The sequence below is a fragment of the Lepus europaeus genome, chromosome 3, assembly GCF_033115175.1.
Source record: "Lepus europaeus isolate LE1 chromosome 3, mLepTim1.pri, whole genome shotgun sequence".
NCBI classification, from domain to species: Eukaryota; Metazoa; Chordata; class Mammalia; order Lagomorpha; family Leporidae; genus Lepus; species Lepus europaeus.
Window position 1 is genome coordinate 11,110,088 of NC_084829.1, and position 16,366 is coordinate 11,126,453.

General features: G+C 44.8%; 1 protein-coding gene across 1 annotated transcript in view; it reads right to left on the reverse strand.

Moving 5' to 3' along the window:
- NEDD9 (neural precursor cell expressed, developmentally down-regulated 9) overlaps positions 1-16,366 on the reverse strand; it is a 55,548-nt gene that overhangs the window by 9,099 nt on the left and 30,083 nt on the right. The window contains exon 3 of the mRNA XM_062184596.1: positions 1,753-1,854. Within this exon, the coding sequence (XP_062040580.1) occupies positions 1,753-1,854 (102 nt within the window). The remainder of the gene's footprint in view (positions 1-1,752; positions 1,855-16,366) is intronic.

A 16,366-nucleotide genomic window follows, 5' to 3' on the forward strand; every position in this document is an offset into this window, starting at 1 on the left:
GGTGTTGTGTAGTAAGTGGTGGATCATGGATATTTTTAACCAATGAGGGTATATACAGCTTTCATCTTTGGCAATGGCTCATGTCAGAATGGGTAGGTACGATTTTTCTTTATAAAGTTTGGGTTATTTGACTTAGCTTGAATGAAAGGGATCTTAGGTGAAATATCTCCACTGTCATATGTATTCTATAGAATACTACATAGCGGTTTAAAAAATGAAATCCAGTCATTTGCAACAAAATGGAGGAATCTGGAAAACATCATGCTGAGTGAAATCAGCCAGTCCCAAAGGGACAAATATCGTATGTCCTCCTTGATCTGTGACAACTGAGCACCTAAAAGGAAACTTGTAGAAGTGAAACTGACACTATGAGAAGCAATGACTTGATCAGCCCTTGTCCTGACTGTTAAGGAACAGCTTATTATTTTACTCTTTTTACTATTTTCTTTTTCTACTTAATACCATTGGTTGAACTCTTTACTTAACACAGAATTATTCTTAGGTGTTTAAATCCAACTGAAAATTGATTCCTGCAAATAATAAGAGAACGAATAAGTGAAGGAGGAGATGTACAGTTCAGTACACGTTCCCATGGGTGTACCCATGTACCCATGAACTGTACCCTAAGGGTAAAGCTAAAAACTTGCCATGGGACTCCAAATCCCATTAAGTTGGCAGATGCTAATGCCATCTTACTAGTTAAAGTGATCATTTTAACTGCATAACTGATCATAAAGATAGGAATAAGTGTCAAAGGGACTACATAAGACCAAGTGTCTGCTAATATCGATAGAATTAAAAAGGAGAGAATGATCCAACATGGGAAGCAGGCCACACAGCAGACCCATCGAATGACAAATGCCCTAAACAGCACTCTGACCTCAGAATCAGCCCTTAAGGCATTTGGATCTGGCTGAAAAGCCCCTGAAAGCATTTCAGGCATGGAAAGCCAAGACACTCTGGCTAAAAAATGACCTACATGAAAGATCTCTGTGAGTGAGATCCCGGTGGAAAGAAGGGGCCATCAAAGAAGGAGGTACTTTTCTCTGAAGGGAGGAGAGAACTTCCACATTGCTTATGGCCCTGTCTAAATACTGATGGAGTCTGTGGACTCAAAAGGCTTCCATAGCCTTGGCAGCTCATGACAAGAGCTTTAGGTGATCACTGATGTCATACATAAGAGTGTCAATTGTTAAATCAACAACAGCAGTCACTGTGCACTTACTCCCGATGTAGGACCTCTGTCCTTAATGAGTTGTACTATGAGAATTAACAGTAAAACTAGTCTTCAAACAGTACTTTATACTTTGTGTGTGTCTGTGTGTGCAAACTGTTGAAATCTTTACTTAGTATAGAGTTAGGCTTTTGTATATAAAGATAATTAAAAATGAATCTTAATGAAGAATGGGATGGGAGAGGGAGTAAGAGGTGGGATGGTGGGTATAGGAGGAAGAACCACTATATTCCAAAAGCTGTACTTATAAAATTTACATTTATTAAATGAAAGCTTTCTAAGAAAGAAAAGAATATCTACACTGTTGATACCTTTGAAGTCCCATTTAAATTTTATACTCCCTGAAATAAAATGGCAAAATAGTATACAAGTCTAGGAAACATAACTGCAATGACCCTGGTAACAATAGCTCCTGGATAGACAAAGCTTCCTAGGAAATGTTCATCATAGGTGAGCATCCTCTCATTCACAGCCCACAGACAGGCTGCCTGTAAGAATCCCTTGTTTCTGGTACGTACCCCTTGGGTGTTATGGGAAGGAGGGATGTCATAGACATCCTTTTGGTATCTGGGTGGGTACTCGTATACGTAGCCGTGGCCAGTCCTCACCGGGGTTATCACCTGTGGGCGAAAAGAACACAAGTGTCAAATTCCAGGCCTCAGTCCTCAGTCTCCTTGCTCCCTGATCAGGCACTCGTCCCTCATCTCTCTCCTTTTTATAAAAAGAATAAAAGGGAGGAAGGAAGAGAGGGAGGGAAGAGAGAGACAAGGACACACCAGGAGAGTAAACTTTCCTATCCCTCATAAATCTCAAATGGGAACAAGTCCTAGGCTACCTCTATCACCATTTCTCATGGTAGAAACATCATCTCAGAGTTACTTAGTTTTAATTCCCACAATGGATTTTAACATTTTAAAGGAGACTCATCTTTAAATCCTGAAAGTCCTAGTTGATCCCTTTGGAATCTGTACAATGCAGCACATGAAAATTATGTACACACTTGACTTCCTACTTCAAATAGTTATTTTTATTTATTTAATTTGTTTTGAGAGGAAGAGAGAGAGAGAGAGAGAGAGAGAGAGAGACAAAGACTGATCCCCTGGCAGACAAATAGGTGAAATCTCCTATCCTTTGGTTCATTCTCCAAATGCAACAACCAGGGATAGGCCGGGCTGAAACCAGGAGCAGGGAACTCCATCCAGGTCCCCCACGTGGATGGCAGGACCCCAGGTACATAAGCCACCAGTGCTGCAGTAGCAGGAGACTGGAGTCAGAAGTGGAGCTAGGACTGGAACCCAGGCACTCTGGTGTGGGAAGTGATGTCTTAACTGGTACGCCAAATGCCTGCCCCTGGATTTTATTGTTGTTGTTATTTTTTAAAATAAAGGCTCTGAAACTATTTGTAAAGTAAATAATGCAAATAGAATTCTGCCACTTAAAATTCCTCTCATACTTTCCCGAGTATGCCTCTTCATCTGGCACTATCATTATGATCATAACTAAAATTCCATGGGTCAAGAGAGTTCACAAAGCCAATGCTCAAGAACAGTGCTGTCTATACAAACCTCCAGATGCTTTCCATCTAGCTTATGAAACAAAATATAGTCTGCCCACTGATACCTGTGCAGAATTGGTTCCAGGAACTTCAGCACACACCAAAATCCAGGGTTGCTCAAGATCCTTACATAAAATGGTGCAGCATTTACAGGTAACCCACACACAGCCTCCCAGTATGTTAAATCATGTCTAGATTACTAGTAATAGCTAAGACTATCTAAATGCTTGTGAGATTGTATTGTTTAGGAATAGTGACAAGGAAACAGTCTGTACATGTTTAGCACAGACACAATTTTTAAACAATTTATTGAGAGGTAGAGTTACAATGAGAAGAAGAGACAGAGATAAAGGTCTTCCATCTGCTGGTTCACTCCCCGAATGGCTACAACAGTCAGAGCTGGGTCAATCCGAAGCCAGGAGCTTCTACCAGTCTCCCATGCAGGTGCAGGGGCCCAAGCGCTTGGACCCTCTTCCACTGCTTTCCTAGGCCATAGCAGAGAACTGGATCAAAGAGGAGCAGCCGGACTAGAATTGGTGCTCATATGGGATGCTGGCACTGCAGGTGGAGGATTAACCTATGCCACAGCACCAGCCCCTCCTGAATGCTTTTGGTCAGTGGACGTGGAACCTACAGATGTAACCGAGCAGATGGTATTGAGTCAGGGAGCCACAAGTAACAGAGTTCAAGTCTCCTGACCTCAGGTCTCCAGTCCTTTTCCCATTTCCACCAAGAAGCAGCAGTATCCACATCCAAGGACGTCAGAAGTCAGGTGCACTCAGCACAACTTGCCTCTGGCATCTGGAACCAATGTTAATGAAATGAATGCCTGCTGACTGGCTCCTGATTTCTGGCTGTTTTTTTTTTTTTTTTTAAAGATTAAAAGATTATTTATTTGAAAAGCAGAAAGGTAGGGGGTGAAGAGAGTTCTTCCTTCTGCTGGTTCACTTTCCAGATGGTCACAATGGCTGGGGCTGGGCCAGGCTGAAGCCAGGAACCCAGGACTCCATCTGGCTCTCTCACATGGGTGGCAGGGTCCCCAGCACTTGAACCGGCCCCTCTATACATTATATCTAAGCATGGTGAAGATGTATGAATTTAACTCATTCTGAAAGATCTTCTAACTTGCCAGGGCCTTATTTCTACCTAATTCCTCTTCCCTCCAAATCACGAACAGTGCCCACCTCAAGTAATGCCCACAACATTTTTGAGGACAGACATTGCAAATCAGGAAGAATTGATTGTTCCCTAAGGAACTGTCATCATTTCTCATCTCTCTCCTATGAACACTGTGGCGTCAGGCTGCCTACAAAACTATGTGAAAAATGTTCCAAGTTGTCCTAAGCTGAAAGAGGTGGAACTCGGCCAAGTGCACCAATGCTGTCTTCCCCAGGGGTTCTATCGCCCCAGTTCAATGTGGCTTGAAATCCCCTGTGTGCACATAACTGGTTACTTCTTGCAATGAAAGTAAAAGGGATTAGATTAGTATGCAGTCAGCATTGCCATCAAGTCTCTCCACTGTCTCAGGTCTGAAAAGGAAAGCTTTGGCTTGCAGCAGCGTTGGCACGGAGGTTAGCAGCACTTCATAGGGCGGCCACTGTATTGTGCAGAGCAGCTCTTTGTAAAGCAGGACACCCTTTGCAGAAGAAAAACACACTGTGTTCCCAATGCCCTTCTATAATTTTTTTTGCACTCATTATTGTTCGGCAGAGAAATGAAGATCTCCTCATAGTCTATCTCATCAGCTCCTCTATTTATAGTTCTAGTTTGGCTTTAGAATAGAACCTGCTCACAGTGCAGCCTTTGTTCGGTCTCAGAGTTTCTAAGAGTGGATTCTCTCCAAGGTTACCAGTGTAGGAACAGCGCTAATGGAAAATCAAGGCTGGTTACGCCTTAACAGTCCTGTTGAACTGTTAATCCTTCATTTAAAAGATGGGAGGGGGCAGGGAGGAAGAGGGGGTGGTGTTGGGGTCTGGAAATAGTACCAGGTGAAATGTAAGCACAGGCACGACCCCAGACAGGCGGGTTCACAACGAAGCCACTCCTTGCCTTTGTAGATCTTCCCTGGCAGAGGGCATTTCTGCTTCCCGGTATTTAACATCGCACTTCCTGACAAATGTCACAGAACCCCAACTTGCTCTCTCTTTCTCATTTAGAGGATGCCTGTGGTCATCTGGTTTTTAAAAACTTTGCATTCCAAACCAGTCATTTGCCTTGTTTATGCATTCAAAGAAACAGATGGTGAAAACCACAAGAGGGGAAAATGCCAACAAAATACAACCTTCCCCGATTCCAGCATTCCCCATGTTACAATCCAACTCACACTGTTCCACAAATGGCATTTGAAAGAGCCCAGCATTTTGCATCTGGTCAGACGCGTCCTGGGCACTCAGTGATCTGCATTGTGACCCCCGAGCCATCGGGGAGCTGGAAGACTTCTGCTTTTGGAATTCTCTGCCTCAACCCAATGCTTGGGTCATTTTCATGCCAATTGTGTGTTCTTTCCTAGGAGGAAAGTGCTGACTGCGCTGTACCTTACAAGTCTCCAGTTCTGTGGTTCATGAAGGCTTTTTCTGCCTGCCTGACACAAGGACACAAAACCTTTCCACCCCACACAACTGCTGATCCCCAGCCGGAGAGGCACACCAGGGGCTGTCTGGGGGATGTCGAGTTGGAAGGGTTCTCCAGGGCATCTGATGATGAGGCTTTATGGGAATTGCTACACAAAGGGCATTTTGGAACTTGTTTTCTCAATGAAACGAGTCAGGATTTTTCATTTCCTTCCCCCCTCTGTTTGTTTTTCTTTTCTGCATTCCTTTTTTTTTCCAAGGTATTTATTTATAGTTACAAGGGTTTAGCCTTGGCAATTACCAAGCTGACCTCTTAACTGATCACTGTTGCTGTGAAGGGGGCTGGATTGTGGAGTCTCCTGGGGATCTGTGACCAGAGCTACTGAAACTGCTCCCCTGATTACCCTGGTGGAAGAGCTGCACTTTGCAAGGGTGGGTTTGTGGTCTGGTGAGGAATCCAACCATAATCACTACACCATTGTCATCAAATAATAGGAAAGTCCCAAGCCAGTGTCTTTGGGAAGGGCAATGAATCAGCGAAGGGAAGACCATAAATCCCCAAGACCAGGACCTGGCAAGGTAGGATCAAAATTCCAAAGACTGGGGCTGTTAGTTCTCTAATTGATCTGCTTATGTAAAAGCAGGAGAACTGGGGCGGGTGCTGTGGTATAGCAGGTTAAGCCAAACACTTGGGACACCAGCATCCCGTATCAGAATGCCGGTCCGGCTGATCCACTTTGGATCCAGCTTCCTACTAATGTGCCCGAGAAGCAGCAGGTGATGGCTCAAGTACTGCCACCCACATGGGAAACCCAGGTGGAGTTCCTGGCTCCTAGCTTTGGTCTGGCTGAGCCCTGCAGGGATTTGAGGAGTGATCCAGCAGATCTCTCTCCATTTGTCTGCCAGTCTCTGTCACTCTGCCTTTCAAATAAACAGAAAGCAGCCCCACTGTACTCTTTAATGGTGTTTGATTCATACGTCGTGGACCTCAGGTCCTGGCAAATGAGCTGTCTCAGATACAGGTGAGCCTTGCATCCGTCGGTTCTGCATCCACAGATTCAATCAAATGTTGGTCGAAAATATTTGAAAAAACTTGCATCTGTACTGAACACCTGTAGACTTTTTGCTTTGTTATTTCTTAGACAATAGGGTATGGCAACTATTTACACAGCACTTACTTCATATTAGGTGTTGCAAGTAATCTAAAGGTGATCTAAAGTACATGGGAGGATGTGTGTCGCTTCTGCGCAAATGCTATGCCATTTTACACAGGGACCTCGAACATGTGATTTAGTATCCACGGGAGATCCTCGACCCTGTGCCCTGGGGGTACTGAGGATGGCTGTCTTTGCATGTCTCCTAATTTTCAGAGCCAGGCATGCTGAAATTGTAAAGAAGGGAGTCTGTGTTTGGGTGGCAGGGAGGCCTGGGGAATGTGGAGCCAACACATGAGAGAGTCAGTGAGTTGGAAGAGACCCTTGGGGCTTTTTGATGTTTGTTTGCCTGGGCTCAGGCCTGCAGCAGAGCGAGGGGCCTGCACTCAGAGGCGGTGGAGGTAGGAGTGGGTGTCAGCTTGCATCTTGCTGATAGGAGTGAGTTGTTTCTCTGCTCTAGCTACTCTGTCCTGAAGAAACTTGTCCTCTGCTGCCAGGTCTCTCACATTGTCAGGAGAAGCTTGAAACTTGGATGTTCAGCGTCAGATCTTCCGATTTTCAAAACTGGCTCAAAGCTTCAAAGCAGCACCTTAGCCAAACTAAACATGTCTGACCCCCGGGGCTGCCACTTTTCACCTTCATCTATGTATTTTTGCCCCCCCCCCCCCTTTCAGGACTCTGAAAGCCTTGGAAGGCAGGGCCCCCAAATTCTTCACCAATCCCATGCCTGTGCAAGACTGAACAACTTCCTTGTTCTTGTAGGCTCCCACGCCCACACCTCTGTGCCCTGACTCATGCTGTATATTTGCCTGTGATGCTCTTCTTTCTTTCCTTATATTGGAATTTTCTTAGATATTTAAAAAATATTTATTAGAGAGAATTCTTCCATTCACTCGTTCACTCCCCAAATGTCTGAAACAGCCAGGGCTAGGCCAGGCCAGATCCAGGAACCGGGAACACCATCTGAGTCTCCCCCGTGGGTGGCAGGAATCCTGGTATTTCAGTCATCATCTTATGCTTCCCAGGTGCATCAGCAGGAAACTGGTTAGAAGTGGTGTAGCCAGGACTTGAACCTGATGCAGGATGTGGGCATCCTACGTGGCAGCTTAACCTCTTGTGCTACAGTGCCTTCCCCTATTTGACTTTTAATGTCTCTCTCCCGTCAAGACTTTCTTAGACATAAAATATTTCCCCACTGAGGACTCCTTATGCATCTCATCTGTACATGTCTGCTGGCACTTGTCACTTGTACATCACTCACCTCATGCTCATCTCTTACCATTCTGGAGTCAGGGACCATTATTCATTTAAATACAAAGAATAGGGTTTAGTACTATGTTTGAATATAGCAGGTTGTGGATAATCTATCAACTGAATAATTAGTGAAGTAAAACTCAAGGCTGTTCTTAAACAAGATGGGGTGGAGCTAGAGAGGACACTAAAGAACATCTGTTAACAGAGGAGTAGAATTAGTTAGTTTCCAGAAATTGCAGCTCTAGGCTGAGCACAGACCAGAGTATAAGGGGCAGGGCTGTGTTTCAGTAGCCGTGTATGGTAGTGTGAGCACCGAGAAATCAGAGTGAGCGTTAGGTGAAGATGAGAAGTCAGAAGTCATGGCACAGAGCACCTCCAGTCGGGTGAAACCACTACTGGAGGCCAAAGAGGGCTGCTGGATGATTTCCCTTTCCCAATGGAGCCCGTTTGTTACAGGAACTCTTGGATTCTTCTTGGCCACAAGTCAGAAACACATTGGGGAGTGTGTTGGAAAAAACAAACCCTGTTTTCTACCTTGACGTTAGAAGAAAAATATAACATAAAGGAAGAGGAGCCTTGCTTGATTTGGTTTTCAGGACATGAGACAGGCTCGTGCCATGAGAAACTGTGTATGAGAGGCTTTTGGCTCATTGGAAGAATTAGGTCGGAAGCAGGGAATGACTGACAACATAAACTGGACTTAGGCGGAACTGGACCGAAATCCCACTTCTTAGTAGCTTTGAACACATGACCAATGTCTATATCTATTCTAAGCCCATTTTCCCATTAGTAAAATAGAAATACTTGTAATAATTTTTACCTCAGTGAGTTATTCTGAATATCAAATGAGGTCAAGTACTTAAAGTGCCCAAGATAGAGTGAACCCTAAGCTTTAGCTGCTCTTATGGTCCTTGTCACTTGGGTTAGATAGTTCACCTTTGGACTTTGACTATCAGATCTCATGGACTAGTTAATTCAGATTAACCTTGTGCTGGAAATAACTTAAAAAATATAAAGAACAGATATGGAGACACTTCAAAAAGTTTATGGAAAAAGGGAATTAAAAGATAAGTTTATTTTTTTTTCAAAACTTGTTGAAATTCATGCGGTTTTGGTTACACACATTTCCCACAAACTTTTTGAAGACTCTGTGCATAAAAAATCTTCTTAATAGCATCAGATTAAAGGATAGTAAAGTATTACTGAGTCAAAACCGGGGAGGAAGTAAATTCCTGGGGGCACCCTGCTTTTTCTCTGGGAGTCTTTGCTGATCAGAAACAGTATCTGAGAGTCTATGTTGCATGTCTTACAGCTTCTTTGAGTGAAGGGGAACATTAGACATCAAGCTAATGGAACTCTGCTAGGCCATTCCTCACTTTGGGTTGGGACCATAGGACTGTATCCAAAGGTAAGGATTGGCTTACACTGGCTGAAGCCAGACTTCAAGTCATCAGAGTTGTCTGGAACATCAAGAGCATGAAACTAGATTTATACGGGTCTATGAGTCTGGCAGAAGGAAACAAAATTAAATGCCTCTGTCTGGTGGTAGAGAACATCTTTATAGACGTTAAAGTTTTTCTACAAATATTTAAAAAATACAGCGTCTGGGGTTGGGCATTTGGCATAGTAGTTAAGTCACAGCTTGGGATGCTACATCCCATATTTTAGTTCCTGGTTGGACTCCTGGCTACTCTGCTTCCAGTCCTTCCTGCTGATGTGCATCCTGGGAGGCAACAGATGATGGCGCAAGTGCCTGGGTCCCTGCCACCCTTGTAGGAGTCTCACATTGAGTTCTGATCTCCTTGTTTTGGCCTGGCCTAGCTTTGGTTGTTGTGGGCACATAGGGGAGTGGCCAGCAGTTGCATCTATCTCCATTTCTCTTTCTTTCAAATAAAATAAAACTTAATAAGTTAGAAAAATACAGTGTTCATCACACAGAGACAACCAGAAACGCAGCACAACAGACAACAGGCACAAGACAAACAATAGTCAGTTGATATGTTCTATCCATATGATAAGGATGTTTTCTGTGCCTTAGTAATCACACATCTCAAGGCTGTTTGCTTTCAAAATGTTTCATGATTAAACTATGGGAGAAAACATTTCATTATTCTTAGGTTTAAAGTCAGTGTTCAAAGTGAGCTCTCACAGGGGAATTTCAGACCAAAGTCATAAATGACAAGGTACATGAGTTGGGTTATTGTTTTATACTGATCATACCAGCATTGCCACGATCACAGTTATCATCAGACAGTGCAAGACACTCTGGAAAACCCCAGGGGAAAATGTGCTTTTATGAGGTTTAGAGATAAAAACATTTTTTTCAAGAGCAGGATGGTGAGGCCCCAAACTCAGGACGTTTTATTGAAGCTCTCATCAGATGAGGCCTTTTCAGTGAAAGACCACAGGCTGGGCTTGTCACGAAGATCTCATCAAGAGGTGAGGCACACAGCCGTCCCGTAGGTGAGCCTGCAAGCACAGCACTGTCTTCAAGGCAACTTCTGCTCAGCTGGTATTACTTGTACTAAGGTCTCAGCAAGTCCACGTAGGGGCACTTCCTTCCCATAGACTTATTTCACCTCCAAAATGCAGAGCTGGACAGGTGCCCGGGACTGGGCGCAGCACAGCAGCAGCAGACGAGATCATACAGTTAGGAGAATGTCAGCATGTCAGCTGCGTGCTGCTAGCTCGGTGAACACCAAGAGAAGCGGGAAGGGGGCACGCTGTTCACGAAGGCAGATTTCTCTTGGTCCCAGGCATCAAGTCCTGCCGTGGTGTGTGTACTTGCTTCTGATGCTTTGGCTCACCCACTTACCACAACTTCGCAGCTGTCACTTCCAACCCAGTCCTTCCATACGCTACCAGCAACCATGAAGAAGAACAAAGCAATGGAAGCTAAGGAACCATGGACCTTGGAGAGGCGTTTGGCCTAGAGGTTAAATCCGGGTGTCCCTTGGAATGCCTGAATGCCATATCAGAGCGCCTGAGTTCAAGTACTGAGTCTGCTTCCAATTCTGGCTTTTCACTGAGGTCACTCTAGGAGGCAGCAGAGCGTAGCTCAAGGTTTGGTCCCTGCCTCAGTGTGGCAGACCCAGATTGAGTTCCGGACTCCCAGCTTTGGCCTGGCCCAGCCAGGCGTTTGGGGAGTTGTGAGCGTTTGGGGAGTGAACCAGGGAATGGGGGTCTCTATTTTTCTCTCCTCCTTTTTCTGTGTCTCTCTGCTCTTCAGATAAGTAAAATAAATACTAAAAATTTCAAAAACGTGATCTCATAAAGTAGATAGCAGAAGACTGGTTACCAGGCCCTGGGAAGGATGAATGGAGAGAGAAGCTTAACAGGCATAGGGGAGCCCTTGAATAGCAAGAATAACTTCTAATGGCCTAAGGCACAGTAGGGTCACTGTGATTGACAACAGTTAATTAGAGGGCTGACATTGTGGCATAGTTGATAAAGCTATAATAGCCTGTAAGACCAGCATTCCACACGAGCACTGATTTGAATCCCAGCTACTCCACTTATGATCTAGCTCCCTGCTAATGGCCCATTAATGAGATAAGCAGCAGAAGATAGCCCAAGTGTTTGTGCCCCTGCCACCCATGACGGAGATCCAGATGAAGTTCCTGGCCTTGGCCTGGCCCAGTATTGGCCATGGTGGCCATTTGGGGTATGAACCAGCAGATAGAAGATCTTTCTGTGTGTCTTTCCTCCTCTCTGTAACTCTGAATTTCAAATAAATAAATAAATCTTTTTAAAAAATCAATTGGATATTTCAAAATAGCTAGTAGAGAGGATTTTCAGTGTTCCTAACACAAAGAAATGATAAATATTTAAGTGATAGATATGCCATTTACCCTGATTTGATCACTAAACGTTGTACATAAGTATTGACATATCACATTATAGCTCATGAATATATGCATTATATGCCATTTGAAATTTTCAAAAACATTTAGAAGGAGCAGAAATCTTAATCTTTGAAATAGAGTTGGGTGAGGTGGATGAGAGACAGAGAGCGGAGATGGAGGGGAAACAGGAAACCTGAACAACATTGGTCACAGTCTAGTGTTTCATTATTATTCAAAGCTCTCTATCAATCAGTCATCTATTTATCTTCATATGGATCAAAAATTACAACATAAAAATTTCAACCAAATTGTAAAATATAATAGGAAATGCACTGAGGAGGGCTTTCTTTCCAGAGTCCTGGGACACAGAAAGTAAAAGTTATTTTGGAATTGTTCTAACTTCCATGTCCCATCATGCTTTGTGTCTACGTTTCTAAAGTCCAAAGCAATACTAGGAATGAGCTGCAGTGTGCAGTGCTCTGCCTTCTTTTTTTTTTTTTTTTGACAGGCAGAGTGGACAATGAGAGACAGAGACAGGGAGAAAGGTCTTCCTTTGCCATTGGTTCACCCTCCAATGGCCACTGCGGCCGGCGCACTGCGCTGATCCGAAGCCAGGAGCTAGGTGCTTCTCCTGGTCTCCCATGCGGGTGCAGGGCCCAAGCACTTGGGCCATCCTCCACTGCACTCCTGGGCCAGAACAGAGAGCTGGCCTGGAAGAGGGCAACCAGGACAGAATCCGGCGCCCCAACCGGGACTAGAACCCGGGGTGCCAGTGCCACAAGGTGGAGGATTAGCCTAGTGAGCCGCGGCGCTGGCCGCCCTGCCTTCTCCATCTAGATGGTGCCCCAGTCACTGACCAGCAGAGCTACTCATGGATCTAGCAGGGCACGACTGTGTGCCTCCAGCTTGTGGGGCTCTACCCTAAGGCTTTGTCAGGAACCAGGCAACCAGGTGTAGTGGTAAGGAAATAGAACAGTAATTGATGAGAAGTTTAAAAGTGCCATTGTGCCCTAATAATTGCAGTACATATTTAAACCCTCCTGTTGTGAGTACCAAAGGCTGTTTGAATTCATAAACATGTTTCACTGATTAGCAGACATCTATTTGCATTTTTTTTTTTGCAAATGTGAAAATTACAAATAGACTGCTTGCTCCCTATCTCTAGCTCACCCCCCCCCCTCCTGATTTATTGATACTATCTGTCTTTGGGTTTCATGCATTAATAAGAATATTTAGATTTCCCGTTAGAAAGGGCTTATTTCCTTTAAATGCCCTTTGAAAGCATTACTAGAGCCACTGCACTATTCATTAGGTTTTAGAATAATCTCTTTGTCTGAGGTGAACCATCCTGACCCCTTCCCTTTAAAGAAAACCCCAGGAAAGGAAAGGAAAATCATCATATCACCACCTGCACACCGGAACTGGAATCCATTTTTTAGACACTGCAAAGTTACAGAGATTTGCATCTGTTTAAAATCCAAGATTACCAGTTGCTAGTCTGTGACCAGAGGAAAAGCCACGTGCAGCTTACTCTGGATTTATTAATTCTCTATAAATTCTCTCAGTCCGGCTTGGGTGTAGCAGTGAGCTCATTTATTTACTTGCATAGCAACAATACAATAAACTGTTTCTGGCCTTAAAAATAGACCCTCCCAAGCCACATCCAAGGTTAACCCTTCCTACTGCTTCTCTTGTACTTGGGAAGTTTTTGCCCTTCTGTTTCTGCGAGGTCCTCCAAAGACATTTTGATGCCTGGTTTTGGGATACAACTCAGCCTTTTTGCTAGCCACACCTAAGTTGCAGCCTGCCTTTCCCCAAATGAGGAAACAGTCACGAGTGAATGCCCAGAAGTGGAACGAGGCCTTGGGTCACTTTCATTTGAGGCAGCTTTGGGCGGTGAACCACTCAATGGAAACAGTGCCCCGATTGTTAAATCCCTAGCGTGCCTCCCCTGCCGTGCTCAGGAAGCTCTTTGTGTAGCGAGCGCTAAAGCAATATTTAGTTATGGAGTGGCCAAGCGCCCAAGAGCAGTTAGAAGCGCTTGACATGAAAGAACATGATGGGGATGACGTCTGGTTCCCCCAGTGCTTGAGGTCTTTCTCAGGACAAAGTTGAATACAGCCCATGACGGGCGGCTACAGCAAGGCCAGTTTTTCTATCCCATGAACTGAAATGCTCTTTGAATGAAAACTATAAAAGGCACAAGCATTTGGGTTCTTTTGATGCCGAAATAAATTCAACAGGACACTTAGCACTAAATCTAGATTTTTGAAATAGACTTCAGAAAGGCCATAGAGTACTCTAAAGGGGTCTGAAGCTAGGGAAGGCAAGTAAGAGATGAGAATTTGGGGCCCAGATGCTATTGGCATGGGTTCCTTTTAGATAGGAGGCTTCTTGGGCAGGTATTTGGCACAGTGGTTAAGACATTGCTTGGGATGCCCACTTCCCATATTAGTAGGATATGGAATACCTGGGCTGAGGTCTAGCTCATTCTCGATTCTAGCTTCCTGTTTTCATGTACCCCTGGAGGCAGCACATGATGGCTGTAAGTGCCTAGGTCTCTGTCATCTATGTGGGAGGCCCCTGAATTGAGCTCTGGGCTCCTGGCTTCAGCCTGAAGCAGCCCCGGTTGCTGCTGGTGTTTGGGGAGTGACCCAGCAGATGGAAGATCTCTCTGTATCTGTCTCTCTGCATTTCACGTAACTACGAGTAAATAAGTTTTAAAAAGAACTGGGAGACCTCTCACAGCTTAGCTGGGGTGAAATATGCAGTGGCTGGTGGGGCAGCCCTCCATGCCAGTGCTGAAGTCAGTTGTCCAGTTGAGAAACCCCCGACCACCAAAGGCCTCCGCAAGATCCAAGAGGATTAGAGGGGGAAGTGGGTAGAAAACAGTGGGTTCCAGGATGAAGTGCTTTCTTTGCTCTTGCTAACAAAGCGGAAACTGGAGTTTCTCTTAATGAGGAACTCTCTGGAAGTTGTCTTGTATTCAGGACCCTGGTCTGCCAAAGGCGGGCTCTCCCTGGCTCCTTGTGTCCCTACCTGCTCCTGTTGTCTTCTGCAGGACACTGTGTTTCTGGAAGGGAAGATGGACTAGATCTCAAGGGAAAGCCAAGGATTTGCCAAATCTCAGAGGAACTTTATATCAATGCCTGAATGCCCTTTCTGTTTTTTAAGTCTCTTAAGATCAGGTTGTTTCATTAAACTTTTTTGGAATGAATCAGATAAGGATATCTGGATCATAAAATTCTACTGAAAACCATTAGAGAGAACCTGGCATCACTCACCACGTCATGGTTGAGGGGACTTAAGTGCAGGGGGTTACCCAGCCTGCTAGTGACAGGAAAGTGAGTGGGAGCATTGGTCAGCTGGCCCAGCAGCCAGTGTCCTTTCTTTAATGTCCTGTTGCTGACACTAGCAACACACATTAGGCATTTTCTAGAATCTACTGCTTCTCTTATTAATCTAGACTGTTCTCCATGTCCATCCACAAATTCAACCAAATTGCATTTGTTTTGAATATATAGACCTTTTTTCTTTACCATTATTCCCCAAACAATATAAGTAACAACTATTTACACAGCATTTACATTGTATTAAGTAATACAAGTGATTGAGAGGTGATTTAAAAGTATATGGAGGGCCGGCGCCGTGGCTCACTTGGTTAATCCTCTGCCTGCAGTGCCGGCATCCCATAGGGGCAGCTGGTTCTAGTCCCAGTTGCTCCTCTTCCACTCCAGCTCTCTGCTGTGGCCCGGGAAGGCAGTGGAGGATGGCCCAAGTGCTTGGACCCCTGCACCCACATGGGAGACCAGGAGGAAGCACCTGGCTCCTGGCTTCGGATCGGCGCAACGCCGGCTGTAGCTGCCATTTGGGGAGTGAACCAACAGAAGGAAGACCTTTCTCTCTGTCTCTCTTACTGTCTAACTCTATCTGTCAAAAAAAAAAAAAAGAAAAGGTCTATGGAAAACATGCGCAGGTTATATGAAGGTACTATGCCATTTGACGTAAGAGACGTGCGTATCTGCAGATTTTGTACCCAAGCAGGGGTGGTTGTGGAACCAGTCCCCTGTGGAAACTGATGGGTGACTGTACTTCCAAAGAAAGCCATTTCCATATACAAGAAGCACAGCTTGAAAGCTGGGTATTTATGTTTTTTTTTTTTTTTTTGGATGCCTTGCCTAGCCCCTCTTTTGGATGACTAGCCCCTTCTGGGGAATTTAACTACACCTTATGAAGTGAAGTTATCCACTTGGAGCAATCTGAAGTTATTGTAAAGGACAGTGTTTCCCTACAGCAGAGAAAGCCAACATAGCAGTGTTGAAGTGGTGCCCTAGTCCTGCCATCACCCAAGGGCCTGCTCAGGACCTCTGGATCAGCCTGCTCTGAAGCTGCCCACTGTGACTGGGTGACAGAAACATCCATGTTCCTAAATCCAGCCTCCCTCATTGCTGACGCCACTCCCTGGATCTGAAGTGGAGCCTTCTGCAGCAACTGTCATTCTTCCTGGCTCACAGGATGTTTTTGTGTGTCTAGGGTTCTGAGGAGCAGGAATTACTAATGAAATGTCTAAATATGTCCTCTTATTTTAGGGCTTTGCAACATCAACCCTTGGCTGGGATGTAAAAATCATCCATGTTGGAGTCAAACAGATGTGGGTTCATATCAATCCTGACTGTTCCTAGAGCAAGTGGGTTTACTTCTTGTGCCTTCTACCTTCTTCTGGGATGGCTGCATCCCCTAAAACCAAAGGCTGC